Raw genomic sequence first — 27410 nt, 5'->3', positions numbered from 1 at the left:
GGCAGCATTCCAAGGTGGTTTGAGAATTCTTCTCCACACCTCCTTGAATTAAAGTCCATGGACGGAATAATGGAGCTGGGTCCCAGTGACTAAATGTTCGCGTATCATTTCAAGGTGGTTCAAAATCTCACATACTTGGGCTCCGAGTTAAACCCATCCTTAAGTATATACAAACAGATTGTCTTCTCAAAGTCTGCGAATTCCCGAGGCCTATTGAATCAATAAATAGATAATTACAATAGAACAGAAAGAAACAGTCAGTTTTACAGATTAGAATCGATCTTAGTAATTAAAAACTCAATCCAAGCACCATGGTACCAAGACAAATCAGTGTGCTTCAATCTCACTGTTTATTGGACATTGCGGTCTTCAGACTTTCATTCAATCCACTCAAATGCCAAAGTCCCCACAGTATATGGAACAAAGGCAGAAAGTGCTAGAGAAATTGAGACGTATAAGATTATGAAAGGATTGGACACTCAGGCAGTAGGAAACATATTTCCACTGATGGGTGAGTGCCGAACCAGAGGACACATCTTAAAAATATGGGGTAGACCATTTAGGACAGAGCTCAGGAGAAACTTCTTCACCCAGAGAGTGGTGGCTGTGTGGAATGCTCTGCCCCAGAGGGCAGTGGAGGCCCACTCTCTGGATTCATTTAAGAAAGAGTTGGATAGAGCTCTCAAAGATAGTGGAATCAAGGGTTATGGAGTTAAGATCAACGTACAGTGGGTGAGTATTCTCGGGTATCTATTTCATCTATAAAAGATGTTTGCAAGATGAACAGGATAGTGATTAGGAATGATCAGCCATGATTATTTGAATGGCGGTGCAGGCTCGAAGGGCTGAATGGCCTACTCCTGCACCTATTGTCTATTGTCTATTGTCTATAAATTCAGAAATGCCCTGTCTGTCCACATTGGTGAAAAGGAGATGCCCAGGGCCTATATCTTAAACAGGCAGCGATTTGCAAATGTAAAAGTTTAAACAACTGTTTGAGGATACAGAAGTGTGATTGGGCTTCTCTGAACCTGACTGCACTCAGAGTCATAAAGATGTACAGCACGGAAACAGACCCTTCGGTCCAACTCATCCATGCTGACCAGATATCCTAACCTAATCAAGTCCCATTTGCCAGCAGTCGGCCCATATCCCTCTGAACCCTTCCTATCCGTATACCCATCCAGATGCCTTTTAAACATTGTAATTGTACCAGCCTCCACCACTTCCTCTGGCAACTCATTTCACACACGCACTATCCTCTGCGTGGAAATCTGGCCCCTTAGGTCCCTTTTAAGTTTTTCCCCTCTCGCCCTAAACCTACGCCCTCCAGTTCTGGACTCTCCCACACCAGGGGCAGGACCGTATCCATTTACCTTATCTGTACCCCTCATGATTGTCTGAACCTCCACAAGGTCACCCCTCAGCCTCTGATTCTCCAGGGAGAACGGCCCCAGCCTATTCAGCCTCTCCTGACAGCTTAAACTCTCCAACCCCAGCAATATTCTTGTAAATCTTTTCTGAGCCCTTTCAAGTTTCACAACATCCCTCCAATCAGAGGGAAACCAGAATTGCACACAGTATTCCAAAAGTTGCCTAACCAATGTCCTACACAGCTGTAACATGACCTCCCAACTCTTAGACAGGAAAACATCACCTTCAAGTAGCCCAGCCAGTGACAAATGCCATGTGTAGGAAAATAAATTGCTTGAACGTACAGCAAGGAGGAGGAGATTTCCTCCAAGATCCACTACAGAGCTGAAGACCACAGCCAGTCATTGCCCTGGCACTTCATCAATGTCACATCCACCTTCCCTGCCTGTCTTCCCTCTGTCCTCAGCCCATCCCTTGTCTTCTGTATGGATATTCACTCTACCCCAATCACTTCCCTTCTTCTCCTAGGTTCAAAACCAAAATGCTTTTTATTAGCAAGCTGCTTGTGTTTCCAGCAAGCAGAACTGACTGGCATTGTAAATGATACCTGAAGTTGAATCTACCTCCCATTCATCTTTTCTGGCAAAGGAAAACCAGTTTTGAGGCTCCGGCTCCTAATGTTGTGGATTTGTGTGTAACTGGAGTTACTCAATGACCATGATCCCTTTCATTGAGATGTCAACAGCTCAGTAAGGAACAACTGTATTTCAGAATCAGGTCAGAGGGACCCTGGTAGCTCGTGTGGTGAAATGAGAAATGCAAAATAGGCCAAATTGTAGGCCAAACTAGATGTCTCAGAAACGATACCTTATGAATTGGAACAGCTAAACAATTCAAGAATTGAAATATCTTCAAAGTAATTTTTGAAATTTAATGACATAATTATTTGTGTCTTTGTTACAATAACAAAAATAAGCATTTCAAAATCTAATCCTAGACGTCTGCCAAACTAAATTGTATGAACGGACTTTTGGCTCTGATGAGCTCAGAATGTAATACACTAAATAAACACCTCTTTACAAATCAATGTACAGTGGGTGAGTATTCTCAGGTATCTATTTCATCTATAAAAGATGTTTGCAAGTTTAATGTAACCAGCCTAGAAGCACATTTATTCAGTGCTAATGACATAAATTATCGACATTTTCAATGCTTCAAGTCTAAAAGTACAATTTTACCAAGAAGAAGTCAAGGATTTATGAATAAGGTCATTCGAAAATTACAATATTTATTTCCCCCGCCTTCTGCAGGGCTATATTGGATCTATGTGGGAAATATAACAGATTATTTCTGCACACATTTCCATCAGCATTTAATTTTACTCCTGCTATTAGAAGTTATTTACATTTCATTGTAATATTCTGTTCGCTGATGGATTATCTCCAAGTTAGCTCAAGCAAGTGAAGATAGATATGATGGGCAAGTGAATCATAGAAGGGCATATGCTTATTTGAAGGATTTAGCTTTGTTTTAAGCAATGATTAAACTGGAAGTTTATTCAAACCGATTTGACTTACATTATCTATGACTAAACACTATGTCACAGGCCAGTTAATTACACACACACACAAGCAACTTTAACTTCCTTGTGTCCTATATATCAGTTTGTAATTCTGAAGGCATATTTAGCTTGCAAACCAAAGTTAATGCTTAAAATTTCAGCGATCTGAGATATTGCCAGGCATACTGATCTGTGGCCAGTTATCTTCAAAATGGTGGAGATGCAGGATAGGTGATGCTCAGGTTCCCTGCCTGTCTGCTCCCTCTCGCATGAGTGACCGCATTATTCTCTTTTTTATTTTGTTTTTCTTCGCCTAACCTTTGAAACAAATTCACCATCTTTTATTTCTGTGGCTGCTGTGGTGGAGAGAGGTTGCAGGGAGTTCTAAACAGCAGATCTGGTCCATCCTTCGTGGCCATGGCGATCTCGGCTTGAGCGACTGTTCCAGTGTCAATGAATTAGGGTCCGTTCTTTCCCTCTAATGTTTTGGCAGCATCTGCAATGGCGATGGAGTGAACGATCTCTCAGTCCTCGGGAGTTCATTTGGACGGTCAGGTCAGTTCTCAGAACTTGAGATGAGCCTTTGTCCTCGAGAGTGTGGACAGCCTCCTGGCTATGGAGGTGGCTGGAAGCGGCTTCAGCAGAGTTGGCATTCTGAGACCGGTCAACAGGAGGCTCTGCTTCAGCGTGCTTCTTCCTTGGACCAAGCACAGATCCTTGTGGCACACCACTGGTCACAGGCCTCCAATCTGAAAAGCAACTCTCCACCACCACCCTCTGTCTTCTACCTTCGAGCCACTTCTGTATCCAAATGGCTAGTTCTCCCTGTATTCCATGAGATTTAACCTTGCTAACCAGCCTACCATCTGGAACCTTGTCAAACGCTTTACTGAAGTCATGGCTTGGAGGCACCGGTGTTGGACTGGGTGGACAAGTTAAACATCACACAACACCATGTTTATTTGGAAGTATTAGCTTTCAGAGCACCGCTGATGAACCACCTGATGAAGGTGCGGCGCTCCGAAAGCTAATGCTTCCAAATAATCCTGTTGGACTATAACTCGGTGTTGTGTGATTTTTAACTTACTGAAGTCCATATAGATCATCTATTCCTCTCTGCACTCATCACTCCTCTTTGTTACTTCTTCAAATAATTCAATCAAGTTTGTGAGACATGATTTCCCGCGCAAAAAGCCATACTGACTACCCCTAATCCTTGACTTTCAAAATACATGTAAATCCTGTCCTTCAGGATTTCCTCCAACAACTTGCCCCACCACCAATGTCAGGGTCACCGGTCTATAGTTCCCTGGCTTTTCCTGACCACCTTTCTTAAATAGTGGCACCATTTTACTGTATTTTCATGAATGCATGTAATAATAAATTATTATTGTTACTAATAATCACATTGATATAAAATACTCTTCAAAGTTGTCTCTTAAAATTATTAAGCCACTCTCTTTCCTACGTTACGATAGTGACTACACTTTTAAAAGTGCTTTGTTGGCTATAGTCTTTTGAAATGACCACTGGTTATGAGAAATCTGATATAAATGCAAGTCTTTCATTTTCTCTCTCTTTCTTCAAGTACTGATTTATAAGATTACTTCCAAATACGATCAAAACATCATGAGAAATAATTCATTCTCTATCAGTTAAATCATCCATTTTATCTCACTGCTGGCAGAAGATAGCTCACTACATTTCTGTCAGGTTCTCTCCACTTAAAACAATTTGTTTTGACGTTGTCATAACAACCACTGTAGTTTGATGAGAACTTCCATTCCATTTTGAGAAGAAATATATACCTTTGCTAGTTTTGTGCTCAAAGGTTAAAATAGCAGAATAATTTTGATTATTTAAGCACGACAATATTATCAAGCACATGTCCAACTTTGCATCTTTGATAATGGAAGCCAAGGTTTCCCATTTTGGAGCTAATGCATTGCAGTGGATCTCTTAGATGGCTTCATATCTGCCTGTGGTTAGTTCTCCTGTGTGATGATCATCTCTTCGGTTCATTCTGTATGCAAGTGGGTTCTATCGCAACATAAATGGCAAATCACCTTTGTCTGGTGGAGGGATCGTTTTGCAGAGACTGGCACCTTTCAGGGTGACAGTTCAGGCACCATACTTGGCATCAAGGCTAGTCCAACATCTCTTCATTCTCTGCAAGCCAGACAGTGCTTTCCACTCCCTTCACCTCAACACTTAGCCCCAACTTCACCCCCCAGGATGTTTGCCAGACATTAAAAAGGTGGCTTCCTATTTTCACAGGGTCTCATTGGAGCATGCACTCCAGCTATCTGGGCCAGAAAGCAGGTCCTCTTCCCCTCTGGAGAGAAGTAGTTGTTCTATGATCAAACCCAGGCAGCCTGCACTCACACTGGACAAGAGCCCAGCACTTTTACTGGCATCAGCGCAGTGGGACTCAGTGCAGAAAGCAGATGAACAATCTCTGCAACAATAAGTGCCTCTATCTTCTCACTGCAATTTCACCTCATTGAGCCATCACCAAGACTTCCTGCCATTTCTTTGGTGTTGATCTCTGAAGCTATTCATTGGCACACCAATCGGACATGAGCAGAGCTTTTCAGTGGCTGTAATGAGAACAGTGACTATCGCCCAGTCACATAGCCCTTCCCAGCTCACCATCATATGCATGAGATGCACTGAATGGTTCATACCCACTTTATGATGTCAATGTTGTAACCGTTTCTGGGCATTGCACTTCCCACTCACTCACTGCGAGGCAGTCGCTGCCTGGCAGGGATGTACATGCTCTTCAATTGCTTGTGAACACATATTCCCTTCTCAATTTTCCTCTTTCTCCCCATGCAGATCCAACTGGTACCTAATAGGAAGAAGGAGAGAGCCTAGACTGGCAGAGCACTTCCCCATCTCTGTATGCTAACTAACATTGGAGACAATGTGGTTCCACTGATGAGCAAAGGCCCATAACCACTCCTGCACCGATGGGGTGGTCAACATGGCAGATGCCAGCGAGGAGCATTGTTGTGTACTCTTCTCAGATATACAGCCACTCCCTCATGTTCCTGCAGAAAAAGGCTCAGGTTCCTTCACCAACTAATTCTCTGTCTTCCACAGGACTAGACAGCAAAGCAGGCATCTCTGAGGATGAAGCCTGTGAAACCACAGAGGATCCACTGGCAAAGACTGTGTGTTCCCTGATCGATCTTCACTTTGATGGAAGGGTTGCTGGGAATATTGTGACCCTCAACAAGCCCCTTTTTGCAGAGGCTTCCACTGTATAGAGGATATGGGCCAAAGGCAGGGACATGGAGTTATGCCACAGATCAGGCATGATCACACGGAAAGGCAGAAAAGACTCGAGAGCTGAGTGGCCTCGAGCTACTCCAATGTTCCTAATCTACAGGGTGGACAATTACCATAGAGCCTAGGGATCTCTCAGCTTGGCTTCTGGTCTCAAAGTTAGCAGGCCGCAAACAGATACAAGAGTTATTTTGCTTATATTCCTAAGAAGAGTGCAAACTGAAATGATTCTCACTCAGTGAGTTATGCTGAGGGCAGCACTCAGCTGCCTCCCAGCCAGCTAGTCCAGAATGAAAAGACCAGTAAATGAGACATGCTGACATAGCACCTGACTTCCAGGTGGATTGGGCTATGGGATTGTTTTTGTGCCTCTCCAGCTCTATGTACCATGGTTCGATTGAATTGAAATCTGCAAATGAGGATGTCCTGGTCCCCATCAGCATCCTCAGCTTCAGCTTGTTCTTATAAACAGACCTCCTGCTTCTCCCTTGCTTCCTCTCCTGATGCATCCTCCATCCTCCTCCATCACCTTTGCTGAGTGAGTTGTGCAGGAAGAAGCAAACAACTACACAGAATCGTGGGCGGCACGGTGGCACAGTGGTTAGCACTGCTGCCTCACAGCACCAGAGACCCGGGTTCAATTCCCGCCTCAGGCGACTGACTGTGTGGAGTTTGCACGTTCTCCCCGTGTCTGCGTGGGTTTCCTCCGGGTGCTCCGGTTTCCACCCACAGTCCAAAGATGTGCAGGTCAGGTGAATTGGCCATACTAAATTGCCCGTAGTGTTAGGTAAAGCGTAAATGTTGGGGTATGGGTGGGTTGCGCTTCGGCGGGTCGGTGTGGACTTGTTGGGCCGAAGGGCCTGTTTCCACACTGTAATGTAATGTAATCTAATCTAATCCGAACAGTGTGGAAGCGGGCCATTCGAGTCATGACAGACCCTCCAGATCCTCCAAAGAGCATCCCATCAACTGCCCTATCCCTGTAACCCTTCATTTCCCATGGCTAATCCACAATGTCTGTACATCCCTGGCCATTATGGGGCAATTTAGCATGGCTAATCCACCTAATTTGCACATCTTTAGACTTTGGGAGGAAGTCGGTGCACCTGGAGGAAACCTACACAGACACGGGGAGAATGGGCAAATTCCACACAGACTCACCCAAGGGTGGAATTGAATCTGGGTTCCTGGTGCTATGAGGCAGCAGTGCTAACCACTGAGCCACCTTGCTGCCCCTGGACACTGTCTGGGGTGTAGTGCATTGCACCATGTGACCGGTCTGAATCTCAACTTCTCTAGTGCTATGATCTTTTGTCAGTACTGTACCATGCTCAGTGTCAGTCTGTGGCCATCAGCCAAGGTTTGAGGATGTTTCCCTTGTCACCGTCCTCCTGTCCCAGTCTGTGCTGAGGGGAGTGGGCAGCTGTGAACGTTCCAGAATGGAGGCATTGGGACAGCTTGCTGGATCGTATGCACATATTATAATTAGCACTGCTGGCCTCGGGTCATTTGCACATTCATGGAGTGGGATTCTTCCCTATTGACAGACACTGCTAGTTGCTGACAGGCTGCTCTGATGCTGCTGTACACCAACAGCCCAGCATCTCACTGGAACATCAACCACCTCTCAGAATCATTTATCAGTGGATGCCTGTGAGATTCTGCAGAGCTAGATATGATCCACTGGCAAAGGTCTCCGGCTTCCTTCAGAGCAACCTCCTAATCCAGAGGAAGCAGGTAGTCACCCAGCAGCTATTGAGCTCGGAGACACCATCCGGAGACATCCTGAAATGGCATCAACACTGATAGCCCTCTCTGCGTATGACAGACTATTTGCCACAGACTCATCATGTGAACTTAAACTTTAGGCCACACTCAGTCTCTGTTGATCTGACAATGCAGGCTATTGTACCTTTACAGGCTGGTCCTCACCACTACCAGGAACTGGTGAAAACTAGGCTCTCACCTGAGGAGTAAGAGGAGCAGAGGAATGGCAGAGGGATCCATGTCATCGTGTTGTTGCTATATCAGGAGACCTGTAGAGATAATGATGGCAGGCAGATAGCTGTGTCTTTCGAACATTTCCTGCTGCCAGCCTGCCTTGAGGTATGTCCATCACTGTCCCATCTGTCCCTCCTTTTGCTTCTTCATCTGCTCCCCACATTTAAAGAGCAGCTCCTTGGGAGCCACATGACATGCACATGGTGACCGTGCCTGGTGATAATCAGCTTCCCCTCAGGGAGCCTGAACCAGAAACCTTCCAATGTGGCCTTGGCATGGTCGCATTGCCGCCCAGCACCTTACACCTCCCTTGGGCGGTAGTCTTGCCTCCCTACCCTCAGTGAGGCAGTGGCATCCAGCCAGATTTCCACAATGTGCAGTGCCTGTGAAAGGTGATTTATGCCAATGGGGCAGCTTCTGGATCTAACTTGCGTCTCCTGCTGCAACATTTACTGCATGCCCAAGAGATAGTGAGGTGGCAATCGGGCAAAAACATATGTGGCTCAAGAGCTCTCACTGTAATATGAGGGTTTCTGATACGCTGGCCTTGTAATGATGGAGAGCAGCTCAACATGATTGTTCATCCAATAACAGGCCCCTCCGGGAGTAATTCTGCTCCCAAGTGAAACCTACTGCCTCTCTGGCTGCAGCCTTTTCAACATTGGTAGAGTATCATGCAGTATGCTTGATACTCTTCCAGAATAGAGAGATTCAACTTGCTCATCAGACTGTTCTCTGTCCACCCCCCTCCATCCCCAACCTGTCTCTGACAAAGACATGCTGACTATTCCTGATGAAAACTTACCTCTCTCATGGAGATTAATTCTCTCTTTCAGGATTTTCTTCACTAGCATCTCTCTCACTGTGAGGCTCACTGATCTGTAAGTCCCTGTTTTATCTACACCACCCTCCTTGTCCTCCATTCCACTGTGGCTGAGAGGAATTAAACATTTGAGTCAGAGCCCCAATAATTTAAGCCATGTGCAGCACTCCACTACATGCACTAAAGCCTGCTATTCAGCTATGACCAGCCTCCCGTCTGCTGTGTAAACAAAGCATGCCCTTGAGCCACAAGCTGCCCCTGTCAGTGGTGTGCCAACTGGAGTTGGAGATGACCCAGGGAGACAGGATGCCTTACTTCACCTGGATATGTTGCCTGTATTTGGAGAAATGACAGCTCAAGTGACTGTGAGCATCATTTAAAGCCTGACCACATTAAAGGACAAAGATGCAAGTACTTACCTCAAAATGGATGAAGAAATGTAATTCACCACACCTACTTTTCACTGTAGGGTTTCCAAAGCATCAAATTTCTAGACTGGGGAGAGGTTAATTGAGGAAGTGAAGCTCATTGGAGGAGGTTGTGGTATTAATGTGATGCAAATGCATGCAGATAGGCTTCAGGCCAGCTGTTGCCAACGTATGTGGCCCACCACCTGATGGCTGAGAACTTACTCGCTGAAGTTCTTCTCAATGGTGACAATCTGATCTTTGGCCTTTTGCTTGAAGTTCATTCGTCTGCCATTGTCCTGGAAAATCCCAGACGGAGTGATTCCCAGATGGTCAGATGTGTGAAATGTCATTTGTTTTTGTCCTATCTGTCCCATCGGGTACTTATTTTCCAGCTTTCTGGTTGATGTGATGGGAACCAGCAAGGCTGTTTGGGGATGGCTTGAAGTGGGGGTGATTAAACAAATTATGCTTTACATCCTATTTCCTGACAACTAATGGTGCAGCAATAAAGCTCACTAACAAATTGCGTGCATCGGCATTAGATCTGGGATTTTGGTATGGAGTCGAGGATAGTTGACGAAATTCATGGATGGCTTACTGGTACAACAGCTACCAAGGTAAAATGTGTCTCTCACTGCCTGGCCTTCAGCATGAAAATCAATCTCTTCAGATGCGCTATGACAGATATCCAAGACAGGATGGGACTTGAACCCAGACTTCCTGGTTCAGAAATACGGTCATTACCACAAGAACCCCTGCTGTCAATATTCTGTGGATATTTTTTCTAGGCATGTAAGTGAATTCCACTGGATTTTCATTAACTTTCTAGTGAAAACCACCCAAAAGTGGATTCATTGATTGAATATAATCTGCTAATATTCCCATTATCAGTGAAAGCAAGAATAAAATGGGATGGAAAATTAATATTTCATCCTCAAAGTATTTAGCATCTGTGATGCACTGAAACTCTACACCTAAAGTATTTTATGGATCGACTGTGATGAAATTTAGACAAGCTACCAGACCACAACCCCAGCCCTATCAACACTGTTCTGCAGCTACCACTAAAATATTATGCTGATGGTAATGGACAAAATTCACCTTCTGCTACCTTTTTTAGATTAGATTACTTACAGTGTGGAAACAGGCCCTTCGGCCCAACAAGTCCACACCAACCCGCCGAAGCGTATACCACCCAGACATACTCCTACATTTACCCCTTCACCTAACACTACGGGCAATTTAGCATGGCCAATTCACCTAAGCAGCACATTTTTTGGATTGTGGGAGGAAACCGGAGCACCCGGAGGAAACCCACGCAGCCACGGGGAGAATGTGCAAACTCCACACAGAGAGTCGCCTGAGGCGGGAGTTGAACCCGGGTCTCTTGCGCTACCTTCTGCAGATACGGCACTGATGGAGTATTTGACAAATATAAATAAACAGCAAAGTTTGATGGATATGACCGTTCATTGCAAAGTAAGCATTGAGAAGTCCCCTTGGACAGTGTGACTTTAGCAAATGCTTTTTTTAGATTGTGAAGGGTTGATAATTGAATGGAACTGGTCAATGTGTTTCCAGTGCTTTCTTGATTAAACATTGTATGCTTCCCATATGCAAAATTGGCAATTAAACACAACATCACAAACTACCAGATTATTCTAATAGCAGTATTCTTATTAATACAAGTTATTACGCTATAATGTCAAAGCTTGTGTTCTTCCAAAGTTTGGAATTTGCATTTGAATCAACTTTAAAAAACATCTCTTCCTTAGATGATGCACGATATGCCCAGCTCCATTTTGAATGTAACCAAACAAATCAGCATTACAGCAATAGAGGCCAGACCCAATGTTCTGTTTTGTTATTCTTACCATCATAGAAATACATGACATTAGAGCTTTTCAGTAATGCAATTGGCCTCAAAGCACCTGCTTCCTCCTGGAAGTGCTTGGTAGTTAAACATAAATTTCCTGTCAAGCTTTCGAGATGGTGCTCTTTATTGGCTCCTTAAAAAAGCCAATGGTGATTGGGTGACACTTAGATCTCTCAAAATTTGAACACATTAAAAAGACACACTCCAAGAAAAAGTGTTTGACAAAGCCAAATGTTATGTTTGCAAGCACCTTACCAAAAAGTAGGAAAACCATTGGGTAATTTGGAGACTGCACGAAGAAAATGAGACTGCGTCCTTCCAAACAAACAGACTTCTCCAAGAAGCTTTTTGCTCCTTTAATAAGAAAACTAGTGACAATATCCTGACTGTTATGAAAAATATTTCAATCAAACAGAAGACAAAAGTGAAATCCAAACTCCAGTTCATAGCCAATAAATCTTTTTACACTAATGATTTTAACCCAGCATTAATTAGCTGGTACTTCTGTGATGAAATGCAGACAATCCAAAAGGACTGTGGTTCTGAACCCGTGGACTGGAAAAGTAGAAAATTTGCACTTACTGTGGCTGTTCCGGACACGGTTTGTGCATTTGTGTCGGTACCGCTCTGTTCTGAATGTGTCTGGGCAGTAGGGTACATGTTTAACGTGTGCTCAGGGACTGTGGTCTGGCCTGTATAGTCCGGGGCTGGATGGGGATGTGGAGCTGTGTATTCTGTCGGGATCCCATTCTGAGGTGGAGCAAACTGAGCTGACGCATAAGGCTGCGCCATAGTGTCAGGGGGTGCAGTGGCTTCCTGGTTACCCTGTGGATTAGAGGAAAGAATAACATGAACAGAATTAAAAGGCAGGGAAATCTCATTTTCAGGTATAGTTGGCATGCTGATTTCTCATACTAGTCTTTTCTCAGCCATAAAACAGCTGTTGTATGGACCCTGCAGACTCTTATTAACATCATCAGTGCTTTCAATGCAGACCCCCCCAAAAAAAATTAATATTCATGCTTTCACATTTTGTGATAATTACTGCCAACATTTAATTAGAAACACTAAACTCTCACACATTACCTCAGCACCCAAAGCTTCCCGCAGCTTAAAACTCAAATGTTTAGCATAAATGTGAAACTGTTTATAGTGTGATGTCTCAGCAGCGTCTAACACTGTGAGGATTGTTATTGAAGTCATCAGGCTTTTTTTGAAGCTGCTTTGGGGCTTGGAATCCCTTATAAAGTAGTTGCTGGCAGCAGAGGAGAAGAACAAAGGATGGCAGACTGTCAGCCTTTGCTAAATGTGCTGGCCCAAATCTAATGAAAACCACATTTAGCTCGAAAATATGCTTTACGTGGCGCAGTTAAAAATCCAGTTTATTGCTTTCAGCTTGAAGGCAAGCGATAATATAACTAAAACCCAGCCTAATCACATCGAGGTCTACGCAGACCCAACACATTAAAAAATCCTTTTAAGTTGTCAGTTCTGACATAGCTCTGAAGGCTTCATAAAACTCCTCTGCCACATAAAAGGTCTAAGTAGCCAGTTTTCAAAAAAGTGATTCAGAGCTCTTTTCGCTTTCTGCAGTCAATTACGTTGGGATTTTTTTGTGACAATCGGTAAGGACACAAGACAGTTTCAGCATTCAAACACAGAGGATTTGCAGCTTACATTGAGTGCTGCGAGGTTGATGTAAATTATGTTAAGTAAAACTGCCACACCATCAGGAGAGCAATGTGGGCTCACACACAATAACAGAGCTCCCTTGTGTAACAGTGAAATGAACAATAATCCAACAACTCCTTAGAGCATCCAAGAAAACCTGCTGCCACGCTTGCATAACTGAGCCTTAATGGTGTAATGCTGTTGTGTACCTGGAGACCAGAGCAGCACCACAGACCCTCATATCACTGCAGCACTTACAGCGCAAGCAATTCACACTATAGCAAAGTCTAGCTCTCACATGGGACCTGCACCTAATGCCCAGTTTCACAATTCAAACCATTCTACTCTCAAAAATACAATGTAAAGCAAAGGAAAATAATACCTGCTGCACCATCTTTCTCCCTTTCTCCTCCATAAACTTATGAGCTCGAATTCTAGGCCCTAAAGCATCTGCCAAAAGCAAGCATCAATTATGGATGAAGGCGTGTGCAAGCATGTGTATGTTAGGGGTGGGGGCGGTGTTGAGAGGGGGAGCCTATGCATTGTTTTCTGACCTCCTACTCAACATCTGACTGCTCTCAAACCTGAAACATATGGGTTTCCCTGCCTTTACCCGAGTTAATCACAGAAGGCCACTCCTCCGATGGTAGCTACCTGATACAGTGCAATAGTGACTGCCAGACATTTTAAAACAGTCTCAAATAGCAGTATGCAAGCTTCTGCATTCTTTGGCTGACTTAACGACAGCTTTAAAAGCAGAGTACTTTTTTTTATTTTTTGATGCAATGCCCACACACATTGATACTAAGTAAAGCATCATTTTTGCCTTAAGCCACTTTAGTTACAAATCTTATTGCTGAAGAAACAAAATGATCAAATGTAGGCTTGGTACTTCCACTGCATTGCCATAACTAATTTATCACACTTGTGAGAGCTGGTGACTGTGAAAACATTTTCCACGTTTCTGCAGTTGTAGCGTAATAATGTAAATGGATATTTCTCATCATCTATCTGTTTTTAAGCTTTAAAAACTTACACAGAGGGCTTTACAAAAGCAAACCCCTACATCTGGAAAAAATATGCTTGATTACACAGACCTTATTTCCTTCATTTCTATCTACTCATGAGTTATCCAATATGAATTCCACCTACAGAAATATAATTAAATTTAATGTGTTGAGACATCCTTTCTATATCAGAAGGTAAGTGGCTAACTCCAGGTTATTTAATGTGAGGATGTAGTTGAGATTAGGATAACTTATTAGCATTACCATCTACATTTTCCATTTCCATTTGCAAAATATAATGCTGCAGCTTCAAAATTGTCATCTATGATTGAAATCAGACGTTGGTGCTTTTTAATTTCTTTTTGTGTGCTTCCTTTATAGTCATTCTCCGAGAATACAAAGTTAAAGTCAAGAATTTTGCATCATTCTCGCAGCTACATCAACAATATGAATCTTGATCACATCCCTAATGCACTGTACTAACATTTTGCTTCCTGACTATAATCGAGGTTGGATCAGTTGCTCCTACACTAAATAATGCAAAGTCCATCAACGCACCAACCGAATTCCCTTTGCTAGCTGAGGCTGTAAAGGGATCAGCTTTGCTTCAAAAGAAACTCCCTCAAGTCTTTGATAGCAGCAGCAACAGCCAATTATACAGCTGCAGCACGAAAATGAGTGAACACTACCTTGACAGACTAATACACAACACAGAATGTGGACTCCCAGTAAACAGCCAAAACAAACAGAAAAGTCAGTATAATTGAAAGAATTTGTGTCCCTTTTTCACGGTACTGCCTCCAGATTACATAAAACAATTCCCCGGATTAATTCCAAAATAATTATAATTAACAAATATACTGGACAAACAAGTATTAAATAGTCATAGCACAAATCAATACATGATTATTTAAATATGCTCTTGCTTTCCCCGGTTTGATTAGGACTTCCTTTTCCCTTTTTGTCTTCCCTTTTATACCCTTCCCTATGCCATTTCAGATGTTCCTCAAAGGATCACTTCACTGATATTCCCTGGGCTCTAAGGCAGGTGGTCACCACATTCACAATGACCAGAGCTCATTCTGCGCACAATACAAGTGCCTGTCTATTGCCGGGGGGGGGGGGGGGGGGGGGGGCAAAGATAAAGGTTCACTTTCAAAATCATTTAAAGGTGACATTTTGTTTCTTTTTGGAAGGGGTGTTCATTTTTGTGAATATTTTAACTGGGTTGTTTTGAGTTGGTCTGCTGCCATTTTAACACAGCTTCTGTATGAAATCCCAACAGATTGTAATGTTGTGGGATCCTGAGTATTTGTTCATCAAACTGTACATTCTTATTTCATACAGTTGACTAATTGTCACACCAAAAGTCAATACTGTTAGTCTTCATCAGAGTTTTTTTTTACAACTTGCAACATTGTGCTACATTCAAAGTTTTAACAGTTGTGCAGAAATAATGCATCATCCCAACAAATATAACAATTCACCAATATGTAATACATTTAGCTTAAATATCATGAATGTTAAAAATGTTCAAAACCAAATACATTTTAAATTATGGTATTGACCAATGATAGCCAATATGGATGGTGGCTTCCATACACTACAATACATTTGCTTCTTTGTCAATTTATCTAGGCAATTAAACTTGAATAAATTAAGCCAGCAGCATGATCCAGCAAACTGATAGGAGATTGACTAATCAATATCTGAATGAGTGTACATAAACCATAACCTCTTGAAATCCCTAATTGTCCAAAACCTCATTGTCCATCTATCTGCTCATCACATCCGAGCTCTCTAAAACCCTGTGGACACCTCTAGTTCATCAATAAGTCTATTCATGATCTAAGTCAAAAAGTGTGGCACTAGAAAAGCACAGCAGGTCAGGCAGCATCCAAGGAGCAGGAGAGTCGATGCTTCTGGCATAAGCCTGATGAACAGCTTATGCCTGAAACGTCAACTCTCCTGCTCCTTGGATGCTGCCTGACCTCCTGTGTTTTTCCAGCGCCATACTTTTTGACTCTGATTTCCACCATCAGCAGCCCTCACTTTCTCCTATGCATGATCTTAACCCCAACCTACTTCAGAAATGTTCAAAGCTTTATATTCGCTATGCTTTTGGTCTCATGCTCATGCCACCTCACTTTCCATTAGCTTTGAGGGGTTGAAACTTCAGCTGTTTAAAATCTGGAAATCGCTCCCTAAACTTCTTTAGTACTTGACCGTACTTTAGCATTGACAAAACTTCCTAAAAATCTCTGCCCACAAATGCACTTATTGTCACCATTCTTAATACCTCACCCAACAGTAACAAAAATGCTCGGCCTGCAAATCATTTAGAGATGTTTTTCCACATTAAGGTTCTGTACAGATGCAAGTTTATGCCATAGAATGCATCTAGGTGCATTTGTCTTTGAGTGAAAATATCCTGACCATTATTCAAGTTTAAAGTGCACTTCTTTTCCCCAGCCTAGCAATATTATTTGCAGCAATCTAATCATGAATGAGAGTGGAGGCGATAAGAAATTAAGGGAAAAATACTTAGTTCAAAGGCTGAGGGATTGGTATTAAACCAGTCATTTTAATGGAAAGCCTTCATGCCAGTTTTTGTATCTAAATGTTCTAAAGAGATGCCAACTCAACAAAATGCATGCTTCAGAGTTGACCAGCTGTTAGAACCAGTCATGTGGTTTATCATCAAATTTAAACTGTCTCCAAAGTTTCCTGGCAAGTGCCTCAATGTGAATTTACTGCAACAAAGCTGCTTGAGATCACTACGTTGTTGTGTATCATCGTTGTAACACAATCTGTTTTTATATTGCATATCAAATGTCCATGAATTTGTAAAGTGTTTGTACAACTGCCATCTGTAGAAGGGTAATTTAACTGTATTTTATCGCCGAAATATAAGCCACATTTATATGGACATTGACATTGTAAAATTACTATTCCACCCCCATTAAACTCAATAGCACTGTTCAAATACAGTTCAAGTTTACAGTGGATCCCAATTAGCAATGTCAATTGGGATAGATGAAATCGCAAAATAGTGTGTTTGGTGGACCAACTGCACAGAAATATACAAAATCATTTAACCTGTTTAAATGGAAAGCATGTTATTTAAATCCCATTCCTCAAACCTCAACACTGTCCAGAATTCTGGAAAGGCCATGATTATAAACAACAAGCAGCAGCATGTGCCAATGAGCGGCACATGAAAAAGTTATAAATCTTCCAAGCAGGACAATGCATTCAGTTGTTTTTCTGGACATGGACAGAGGTGGACACGCTCATGTGGAGATTTCCATGTGGAACAGACATCAACCAGGGATTAGGTGGAAGGTATGAGGAGTTAGTGAGGGGCTCTTGCTGCTCAAGGTTCTTTTTGTTATACAGGTGCCTGATTTTGATGAGAGCTCTGGCCACGTGAATTAACGCCTGCCTTAGAACAGGTACCAATATAAATGCAACAGTAATCAATGCTTCGGTTATTTGATCTATTCTGATCCAACTATTGCCCATTTATACACAAATTGGGTGATGGAAAAAAAGCAGTTGTATGAGGGTTAGAATTAATATGGATGGCATGAGACGAATTCATAATTCCTTCGAAATTTGTGGTTGCACAACACTGAATGGGTGCTTTTGTTCAATTGCAAATATGAAAACGTATTGTTGTTTCAATTTAGATATTAGGAAAACCAAAATACCGTGCCAGTTGATAAATACACAAGAATAGTTTCCTGAGCCAGCTCCTAGGCACACTGGATTACTAGTGAAGAAATAGGAAAACCAAAGAGGTCAGATCTCTCCTGTTTAAAAGCACCCACCTAATGGTGGGTTTGAAAGAGAAATGAGTCGGCTGGCTTTGAAGTATAAAATCCAACCCATATGATTTTCTAATACTTGCTTCACCCAAGTGGTCCCATATACAGACTGTTCTGCTATAATGCAAAAGTTGTGTTCCTCTGTCACCTTGCAATGTAGAAAATCATGCTATAGAAAACCGCTAATAGAAAACCGCTATACCCGTTCAGTAGAAAGTGTGCGTTATCCAAACAACAATTCGTCAATCGCATTATAGCCAATTTGCGCTGACAAACTGCTCATTATAGCAGACCGACGTATCTGGGAAATTCTCAGAGAATAAAAAACATTCAAAATATTGCACTTGCACCAAGCTATTGATAGAAATCAAATTGTCTCATGGTTTACAATGTGGAAGCCGCTGGCAAAAGTAGTAGCAGTTAAGTAAAAATAGATAGCAAAACAATTTTCTCACTAAATACCAAAATAGTCTATCAAACATCAGTATCACAGATAATAAAGATCAGAGTAATAAGACAAGTTGGTGATCTCAGTCTTGAAAAGATCTCGGAATTGTAAATTGTTACTAGAATCAGTCATCAAACATTCTATAAACCACAATGTAGGGAGTGTACGGTTGGTGCTCTGAATTCCTTAATTACGCTTTCAACATAATGTATCCACTTTCAAAATGATGTAGGGTGGCACAGCTGTTAGCACACCAGCTGCCTTCCCACCTTTCGGGCTAGGGTTCAAAACCGTGGCTGATCGATGGGATAAATGTATTCGCTTTTTTGGCTTCATTCCTGATTTAATTTTTGAAGAAAAATATTCCTGTGCATGGTCAAGAAGTCTACAGCAACGTAGGGATTGTGATGCAGTTTTACGAAATATACACTACCATTTTTCGAAGCAGTTAATGTTCACTGTTAATTTGCATTTACATGAAGAATTAGAATGCAAACATTAATCTGACCCCTCCATCTCACACTCTGCTCTGAAAGTATATTCATTTTTAATGTGGTGTTGTTTAAAAGTGCAAGTGATATTAGAATAAAGAAGTTACATTGTGAAGTCATTCGTGCAGCGATTTTTCAGCTGTCAGTGAGGCACCTATATGAAATAAAGTTAGATCTGAACATTCTTAAATCAGTGTTTAACTTTCTGACTCATAGAAATAAATCAGAACAATGCCTGACTTAAGTATTGATAAAGCAAGTTGACTTTTTTAAAGGTTATTTTTGAAGGGGAGGAGGTTTGCAAATTGTTGGGAAGGTATAAATGCAATTTACTTTGCACCTGGTTAATATTAGCCCGACTAAGGATGGTTTAAACCTGACATTGGATGATAGAGGTAGCAAAACTGTATTTTAAATAAAGACTCAGCAACTGAACAGAAGACTGCAGATGGATATATGTGTGACCTGAATTTCTCGGAAGGACCTTAAATATCAATTTGAGTTTAATGTTTGTCAAGCAGTGCATCACACTATTGATTGTTGTTGATATTATATTCCAATGCTTAACTATACTTAACATGCAAATCATTGTTGAATAATATATAAAACATTAAGCTCATTTCACTGTTTTCTAAAGAAAATAAAGTAATTGAAAAATACGGCAAAAAACTTTTAACATGGTGCACTAGATTATGTAGCTGTAAAAGCCACAAGCATTTTAGAGATTACTTGCAGATTGTAAAAACCAATTGTTTAATGTGTTCATCCTGATCATCCAGTCAATCCCTCTTCACAATTTCTCTATCGCTTTACCACATTAGCCTGCAGAAGCAGTGAATTCTCATCTCGTATTACAAAGCACCTCTGCCTGCGGGTATTAGGGAAGGATGCAAATGAAGATGTTAAGAACAATCACCTCATCAATCACAATCACACAGGGACACCTATCAAGGCTGGAGGATTAGCTCCATGGCCGTTTCACAGGTCTCCCTCCTATTATGGTTCTTGTTTAATTAAACATAGTACAAATGCATTCAGCTGCTGGCGGAGAAGCTGCAATATTTTGCCAGCCATTTTCCAGCCTTGACTTTATGAATCTAGTCCTTGATTGCATTCTTTTTTCCTGAAGCGTTTTGTTTAAAAATTCAAGACTTAATGCGATAAGTTAAAATAATAAATAAAAAGTGATTTGGACAAAAAGAAGCAGTGTGAAAAGGACAAAGTTTAACACGAGAAAGAGGATGTTGGAAAATCAAGTGATCTCGCGGAAAAACAGTAAGAAGTCAAACACTAAAGGCTCTGTATCTGAATGGGTGGAGCATTTGCAAAACACTTGTAGCAGTAATGTGCAGAAAGGGTTCATGAAATATATTCTAGGTTGAGGAAACAACTAAGGAACAAGCATTGTGCGATGAGAAAGGGTTAATTATTAAATTTCTAAGCAAGAGGCCTCTGAGGAAGAGTGAGCATAATATTGTTTTGTATTGATTTGAAAGTAACTTAGTTACATTTGAAGCTAGGACCTTACATCTGAACAAGACAAAATGTATAGGTACAAAGAGTAAATTTGTAAAGGTAGATTGTGAAACCAGATTAAAGGACATGATAGTACCTAAGTAACTGAAAACTTTTAAAGAATTCATTCATAATTCACAAAACCTACATTTATTTACAAGATTAAAACCTAAGGTAAAGTGAATCTCCTGTGGCTAACAAGAAAAGTTTAACAAGAGAAGAGGCTTAACATTTTGCCAAAGGGAGTTGTAAATCCAAGAGTTCAGCTAATTTCAGAATTCAGCAAAAAAAATCACCAAGAAATGAATCAACAGAAAAGAGAACATTGATTGTAAAATGATCTCAGTGCTTAGAAGGTTGTTACAAAACTACTCAAGAAGGGACAGAAAAAACAAGAAACTCATTCAGTCAGTTATCCTGATATTGACAGTTAGCAAGGTGCTAACAGGGCACTTAGAAAATCCAAATATATCTGAGCAGAGTGAGTACGGATTTGTCAAGGGAAAGTCATGTTTGACAAAGCATTTCCAGTTTTGTTTGAGAAGTTAACTTGTAGACTGGATGTCGTATATTTGGATCTTTGAAAAGTATTCAATAAAATGCTGTATTATTATTATAAAGGAGATTATTTAATTAAACTAGGACTCATGGGATGGAGCTAATGAAATAGCATAGATCAAGATATGGTTAAATAGAAAAAAAATAGAATGACAGGGCACTTTTGGGTCATAGGCCATAACTAGTGGCTCCACCTGTGGTGAAAATGAAGCTTTTCAAATCTGTATTAACAAGTTGGCTGAGGGGAGTTAGAGAATCATATCCAGGTTTGCTAATGATACAAAGTAAGGAATGTAGTAACAGTAATAGACGAATTAGTTCCTTACAGTATGGTCCATTTAATCTTCATTTGTGTAAATCTGCAACCTAACTCCATATTCGTGCACATGTGCTAAATTGCTTAATACCTTTGGTTTATAAAAATCTATCAGATTCAATGCTTAAAAGGATTTTATTGATTACAATTGCTGTTTGTGGAAGATGGTTCCAAACTTCTACCACCCTTTGTGAGATTTCATTTTTCATTTTTATGAATTATTACACTTATCTATTAAAGAATCCAAATTCTTACATTATGTCCCCAACTCTAAATTTCCAACGTTTTCCCTCAATTTATTCCCTATATACATTGAAAACCTCAAACCATTGTTTGAACTTCTAAATTCCGGTGAACACAACTGAGTTTGCATCAGGTTTCTTTATAACTCAACTGTTGGAATCCAGATACCCATCTGGTAAATCTGTGTTGTACTCTCTCCAAGGCCAATGTATTGTTTCTAAGGTGTGGTGCTCAGAACTGCTCACAATTCTCCAAGAGTGTTCTCCACAACTATTAATGTAAATATTTTGATTCATTAAAAAAATGATTAATTCTGCTCTTTTATATACTGCTACCCATTAAGAAAGAAATATCCACCAGGCTTCTTTAACAAACTCAAAGTAATCTGTTTATTATAAACAAAATTTATTCTTAAAGCAGGTGGCCTTTCTCGATTAACATCTAAGCAATGATCTAAAATCGGATGTCCCCTTAATCCCAAACAGAGACGTATTCATACAACACAAAAAAACAAGTTTCTGCAGAGATTTTGTTTCCCCCAATACAAAAGGCTGTGGGACAGGGTCTGGAAACAGAGGATAGAGTTTGGTCACTTCTCACGTCCACATTTTCTTGTTACCGAAGCTGAATTGCTGATGGTATACATTGATGGTTGAAGCCCAGTTCTGATTCCAACAAACTTCGGTATGCATCTTTGTGGATTAGTTAAAATACAGATATTTGGAAACTCTACCAGGATCCTTTGGACTTCAAATGAAACACGGTTTCTGGAGAGGATCTTACAGCTTCAGGGGTGTCTTCCTAAATCTGACTCCTGGGTCAAAGTCTAAAGATAGTCATCACAGTCATGTTTTTGCATTAAGTAAGGTAATAATCCCTATCGCTTACCTCATTGAAACCTTTGCTTAGCACTTTTCCAGTGAAAAGCAAGTAAACCACACTAAACTTTAAATATTGGCCTTTCTTCCAGACAATCACGTGGCCAAACCCATTTCAATCCAAAGGATGTCCAAATAGTTAATAATCTTCCAGATTTTTTCCAGATCATCCTTAAACATAGTTACGTATTTCCAAGAATATAAACGTCAACATTCAATTAGCCTTTTCTGATTATTATCTGTACCTTTTAATTTCATTTTAATCGGTATGGCCCAATCCCTGGGGTTTTTTTTCACTCCCCCAGTGTTTTATGTTTTTCATCATTTACAAATTAACGTTTTCTAACCCTTACAGATTTCAAGTGACCGTATAGAAATTTATAAAACCATGAGGGGCATGGATAGGGTAAATAGACAAGGTCTTTTCCCCATGGCTAGGAATGTCCAAAACTGGAGGGCATGGGTTTAAGGTGAGAGGGGAAAGATTTAAAAAGAGACCTAAGGGGCAACTTTTTCACACAGAGGGTGGTGTGTGTATGGAACGAGCTGCCAGAGGAAGTGATAGATGCTGGTACAATTACAACATTTAAAAGGCAGCTGATGGGTATATGGATAGGAAGGGTTGAGAGGGATATGGGCCAAATGTTAGCAAATGGGACTCGATTTATCTAGGATAACTGGCTAGCATGGATGAGTCAGACACATTAATCTCATCTGATTGCAGGGTCCCAAAGCAGAAGATGAGGCATTCTTCATCCTGAAATGAAGGAATTATCATTTGAGGAGAGTTGGAGTAAATTAGATCTCTGATCTGTAGTGGTTGCAAAGAAGATAAACTGATCTCACTGGAAAAAAACGTTTCTGACAGGGCACCTTCATAGGAACGATGATATTGGCAGTCATCACCACTGACATATGGGAGAGTCACTGACAGCCCAACCTTAGGAGGCTGACTGTTTGGAAGCAGAAAGGAAAGACTCAGCTGGCTGAGGAGAGAGCCCAAAGAAAATGGAGGTCAGCGAACCATACACCTTCTCAACCTACGGCTCCCAAGCCAAACTAGGCAGCACCTAGCAGTTCACAATGACAGCACAAACTACCCTCTCATGAGATAGAAAGCACCTTATACACTTCTGAAGGGGCTTGATAGGTTGGTGATGAATGTTTCTCTGACTGAAACCAATTTTCCTAACTACAACTAGGGGTCACGATCTAAGAGTAAGCTAGTAATCCCTTAAGAGATGAGGAAACATTTCTTCACTCAATGGAGTCTGTGAAATTCTAAAGTCCACACAAGCAGTGGATCCTCAGTTGTTGACATATTCAAGGCTAAGATTGATTTATTTATAATCCTAAAGAACATGGGAAATATCAGAAAGATGAAACTGACATAAAAGATCAGCTTTAAACTTAGTGAACCGAGGAACAGGCTGGAAGGGCAAGATTGACTACTCCAGCTTCTGTTTCTTTTGCTTCTGTAAAGCATACATATTTACAAAAATCCACTGTCCAATTCATTCTGTAACAGTACCATTGTCAGCTTCTCAGCAGCAGAGTATCAGTCTGTCCTAATGGGTACGATGGCCAAGGAACAGATGCATTGCCTGGTTTCTACACATTTCATATTACTAGAGGATAGCGGAGACCTTCCTGGGAAAGATCTGGACTGCTCCTGCAGTTGATGCATTCTATAAAAATGCAATTGAGTTGTAGGGAGCAGGGACATTTGTGGCCTCTGGCCTCTCCTTCCAGATTAAATGCATGAACATCATGTTCTAAGGGCACTTGTCAAACAAGACTCTTGACCTTCTGCTGACTAGAAGGTCACTGGGAACCTTTGAGGTGAGCCAAGTCTAAAGATAAAGTTTTTAAAACAGTAATAACCATCCATCCTGTCTCCAATGCGCGATTTTTCAAACTGAAATACAACTTCCAGGGTTTGTATTTTCTTGACAACCAGATGACAAGGAAGAGGTTATAATTTTATAATGGTGGCTTCAGGATTTCTGAAAGGACAAAGAAGGTAATGAAATATTTTAAGGTATTATTACTGTTATAATGCAGTATTGTAGTCAGGATATGCACTGCAAGGTTCCACAAATAGCACAGAGACATAACTGGATAATTGGTCATAGAGATATTGTTTGAAGAGGTTAAATGTCTATCAGGATTCCAAGAGGACTCTTTCACTGATATTATGAGTAGTTAACAGCACTTCAAGCAAAATTACACTAATTAACACTGGCCTGCTTGCATTCCTGTCTCTGACCCAGAAGCTCCAAGTTTGAGTCGCAGATCAGGAATTAATAAACTCACGATGCATTCAACCAGATTGTGTATCAACCTGTAAATCCTTCCAATACACACCAAGGTGGATGGTAAGAATGGGTGGGATCCCTGGCCAGTTATAATGGGAAGAATGTTAGGGTCCTGTTGTCACTATCCATTGCTCCCGTCTGCAGGATGCAAGAAAAAGGATGTGTTGCCACAGCAACTCTGACTTCCTGATGATCTGTAACACATCATCACCTTGCTACTTTGCACCACTAATAGGAGGGTATATTTTGGCTGGAACAAGTGCTGGCAGGGACATATGACTTGAATCTGACCTGGCTGATACTGGAGAATTACTGAATGTGGGAATCAATCAGGAAGACAGCACTTATTTTGCCATTTGTCTTATTGTTTATCAGCCAAATAGCCCATACTGCTGCCACCATGTCAGGTCGGTGCGCAGTGTACAGTCAGATTTTCCAGGTTCAGGGTGGTTCAAAGTCATCTCCAAAGACCATCTGCAGCCTCCTCAATAGAAATTCACCAGCCTTCTATCAATCACTGTTTTAGTGACTGCATTAAGATGTATTTTTCACAGACTGCCCAGTCAGAAAGGGGTTGTCTAGGTTACGTCCTCTGTCCTCCCTCTCCCCCACCCTATGGTTCTCCTCCTCAGGTTCTCCTATCCCTTGTGTCCTCACCATGGAACATTCTTGGTTCGCTTTCTGCCAAATCGTGTGGGGCTCTTCCAGAACAGACCAGCAACATTGTTTCAGGAAGCTTTCAGTGCGCTGTATCACATTGTATATGGCAGCATGGCTTTCGTTTTATGCATGCTGTGTCTTTGTGCAGAATGTTGTCAGTGCATCTTGTCATCTAGTTGCTTGCTTTAGTGGTTCCAATGTACGTAGTACCAGGACTGCTGCAGACTGAAGACATCTCCATGGCTTTGACCAGGACAATGGGCACTGACCTGAATTATTCTATGCCTATGGTCACAAACCAGCCAGACATTAAGCAAATCAGATCCCTTTCTGTTTCAGTAATGGGTACACCTACAAAGTGTTATGTGTATATTAATAGCACACTTTGCCATCGGGAAACCTGTTCTCACGAAGAAATCTAGAACTAGTGCTCTTCCACTTAAGACTAAGATTTTCTTCTTTGAAGACCATTAGTCTTTAGAACTCTTCTGCAGGGAGAGCAGTGCAGGCTGGATGATAGAAATTATTCAAGACTGAGTTAGACTTCTGATCTATAACTGATTTGAAGGTTATGGACATGAAATAGGAAAGAAGAGTTAAGGTCACAATCAGATCAGTCTTACTGATTGACAGAACAGATCTGATGGACCGAATGGCCAACTCCTAACTCCTTATCCCAGTGATGCCATATGCTTCCTTTACCCACTTCTCTTTGGCAAAGGGAGGGTGAAATATACTTACCCGTCATTACATTCAGAACCACAGAAGCCTCACATATGTGACAATTAAGTGGATAACTGAGATGCTGCAAAAATTCTTAGTTCAAGGACTGAGGGAGCAATATGCATGAAAGTTCATCACCATGGTCACCTTCACAATCGCTAGCATTTGATTCTTCCTCTGCTCGAATGTTACAGTTGTGGCTATAGCCGGTGGGAGCTTTCAAATAAGCATAGACATTTCATTCAAACTCTTTCAGAAAGCAGTTCTCTGAACTGAAGCTTAACATTCTGGATAGGTTTGGCCATTCTCCCTCCTTTCCTTCTTCATACAGTAACTTCTCCTGCTCTCCATGGCCTCTGGTCATTTTCCAAGTCATGCTGTATTCGAAAGGAAATTGCTTCTTTAAAACATGCCCTATCTGAGATTCATGGTTTGTGCAGAGTCTTGGAAGCTAAACCTGCTTCTGCACTTACTCTGTCACAGCCTGTTGACATTTGCAACTTTATACCACGGAAAGCACGAAATATGTTTAGAATTGAAGCAAGTGCTAGAGAAACTCAACCAATAACTAACCTGTGAGCAACTGATGATACCTTTAAATAGCACCAGTGGAGCTTTTTTTCCTGTTGATGAATTTATGTAAGTTTAAGATAGTGCACCAGCAGGAGCATGGAGCAACAAAATGGCGGAACTGAGTTCAATTCCGAATGGTACATTAACTGATAATGTGGTCTGTCTAACCAACATATATATTCATTGAGTACAATCAATGATAAGACTTCAAGCATAATTTGCTCCACAGATTTGCATGCAGAAAGACAGAATTAGTAGTGTGGCAGCAGGCCATTCATCCTACTATGTCTGTACATCTCCCCATTGCATATACAGGTAATTCTGCCACAACGCACTTTTCATTAACGCAAACTCACTGTAGCGCGATTGATGAATTGGGAACACTGTTTCTAAAGCGCAAACTTTTAAAACATGTGTTGGCTATAATGCAATTATATCATCAACACTTTAAACACTGTTTCTAAAGTGCAATTTTTCTATAATGTGGTGTTGCACAAAAATGTAACCATTGTATTGTAGAAGAACTACCTGGAAATACACACATGCACACACACACACACACACACCATGGATGCCATTTTGTAACTCCACAGGAATCCATAGCAGCTAAAATATGGGCATAATTGATTCAAATTTCTCACATCGAAACAACATGGCCTTCACTTAAAAGTATCACTCCAGTTCAGCATTTGTCTTATTAAATATATTGTTTAACATTTTTTGCTGCATCATTCCCACACACTAAATGTTTATTGGCAAAATAAATTCAATTGTGCAAGATTAAATTGTTTGGTCTAATAAGTAATCCATAATTCGGCATAATTCCAGAAGGATTGTTTG

The 27410-nt window shown here is 41.1% G+C and overlaps 1 protein-coding gene across 19 annotated transcripts in view; it reads right to left on the bottom strand.

The window, feature by feature from the left end:
- The window catches only part of rbfox1 (RNA binding fox-1 homolog 1), a 1740493-nt gene that overhangs the window by 261101 nt on the left and 1451982 nt on the right, over window positions 1-27410 (bottom strand). For 17 of the 19 annotated variants that reach the window (XM_043711606.2, XM_087997810.1, XM_087997809.1 and 14 more), the window contains one exon: window positions 11922-12164. In XM_043711606.2, coding sequence (XP_043567541.1) covers window positions 11922-12164 — 243 coding nt within the window. Of the gene's footprint in view, window positions 1-11921; window positions 12165-12425; window positions 12462-13392; window positions 13441-27410 lie in introns of those variants that run through there. The other 2 variants (XM_043711605.2, XM_043711617.2) reach the window with 2 other exon arrangements.

This window comes from Chiloscyllium plagiosum, unplaced genomic scaffold (assembly GCF_037043375.1).
Source record: "Chiloscyllium plagiosum isolate Xiang-an unplaced genomic scaffold, Cpla_swu_hap1 HiC_scaffold_20, whole genome shotgun sequence".
NCBI lineage: Eukaryota > Metazoa > Chordata > Chondrichthyes > Orectolobiformes > Hemiscylliidae > Chiloscyllium > Chiloscyllium plagiosum.
The sequence above is the reverse complement of the archived record's forward strand: the minus strand, read 5'-3'. Positions and strand labels throughout refer to the sequence as shown.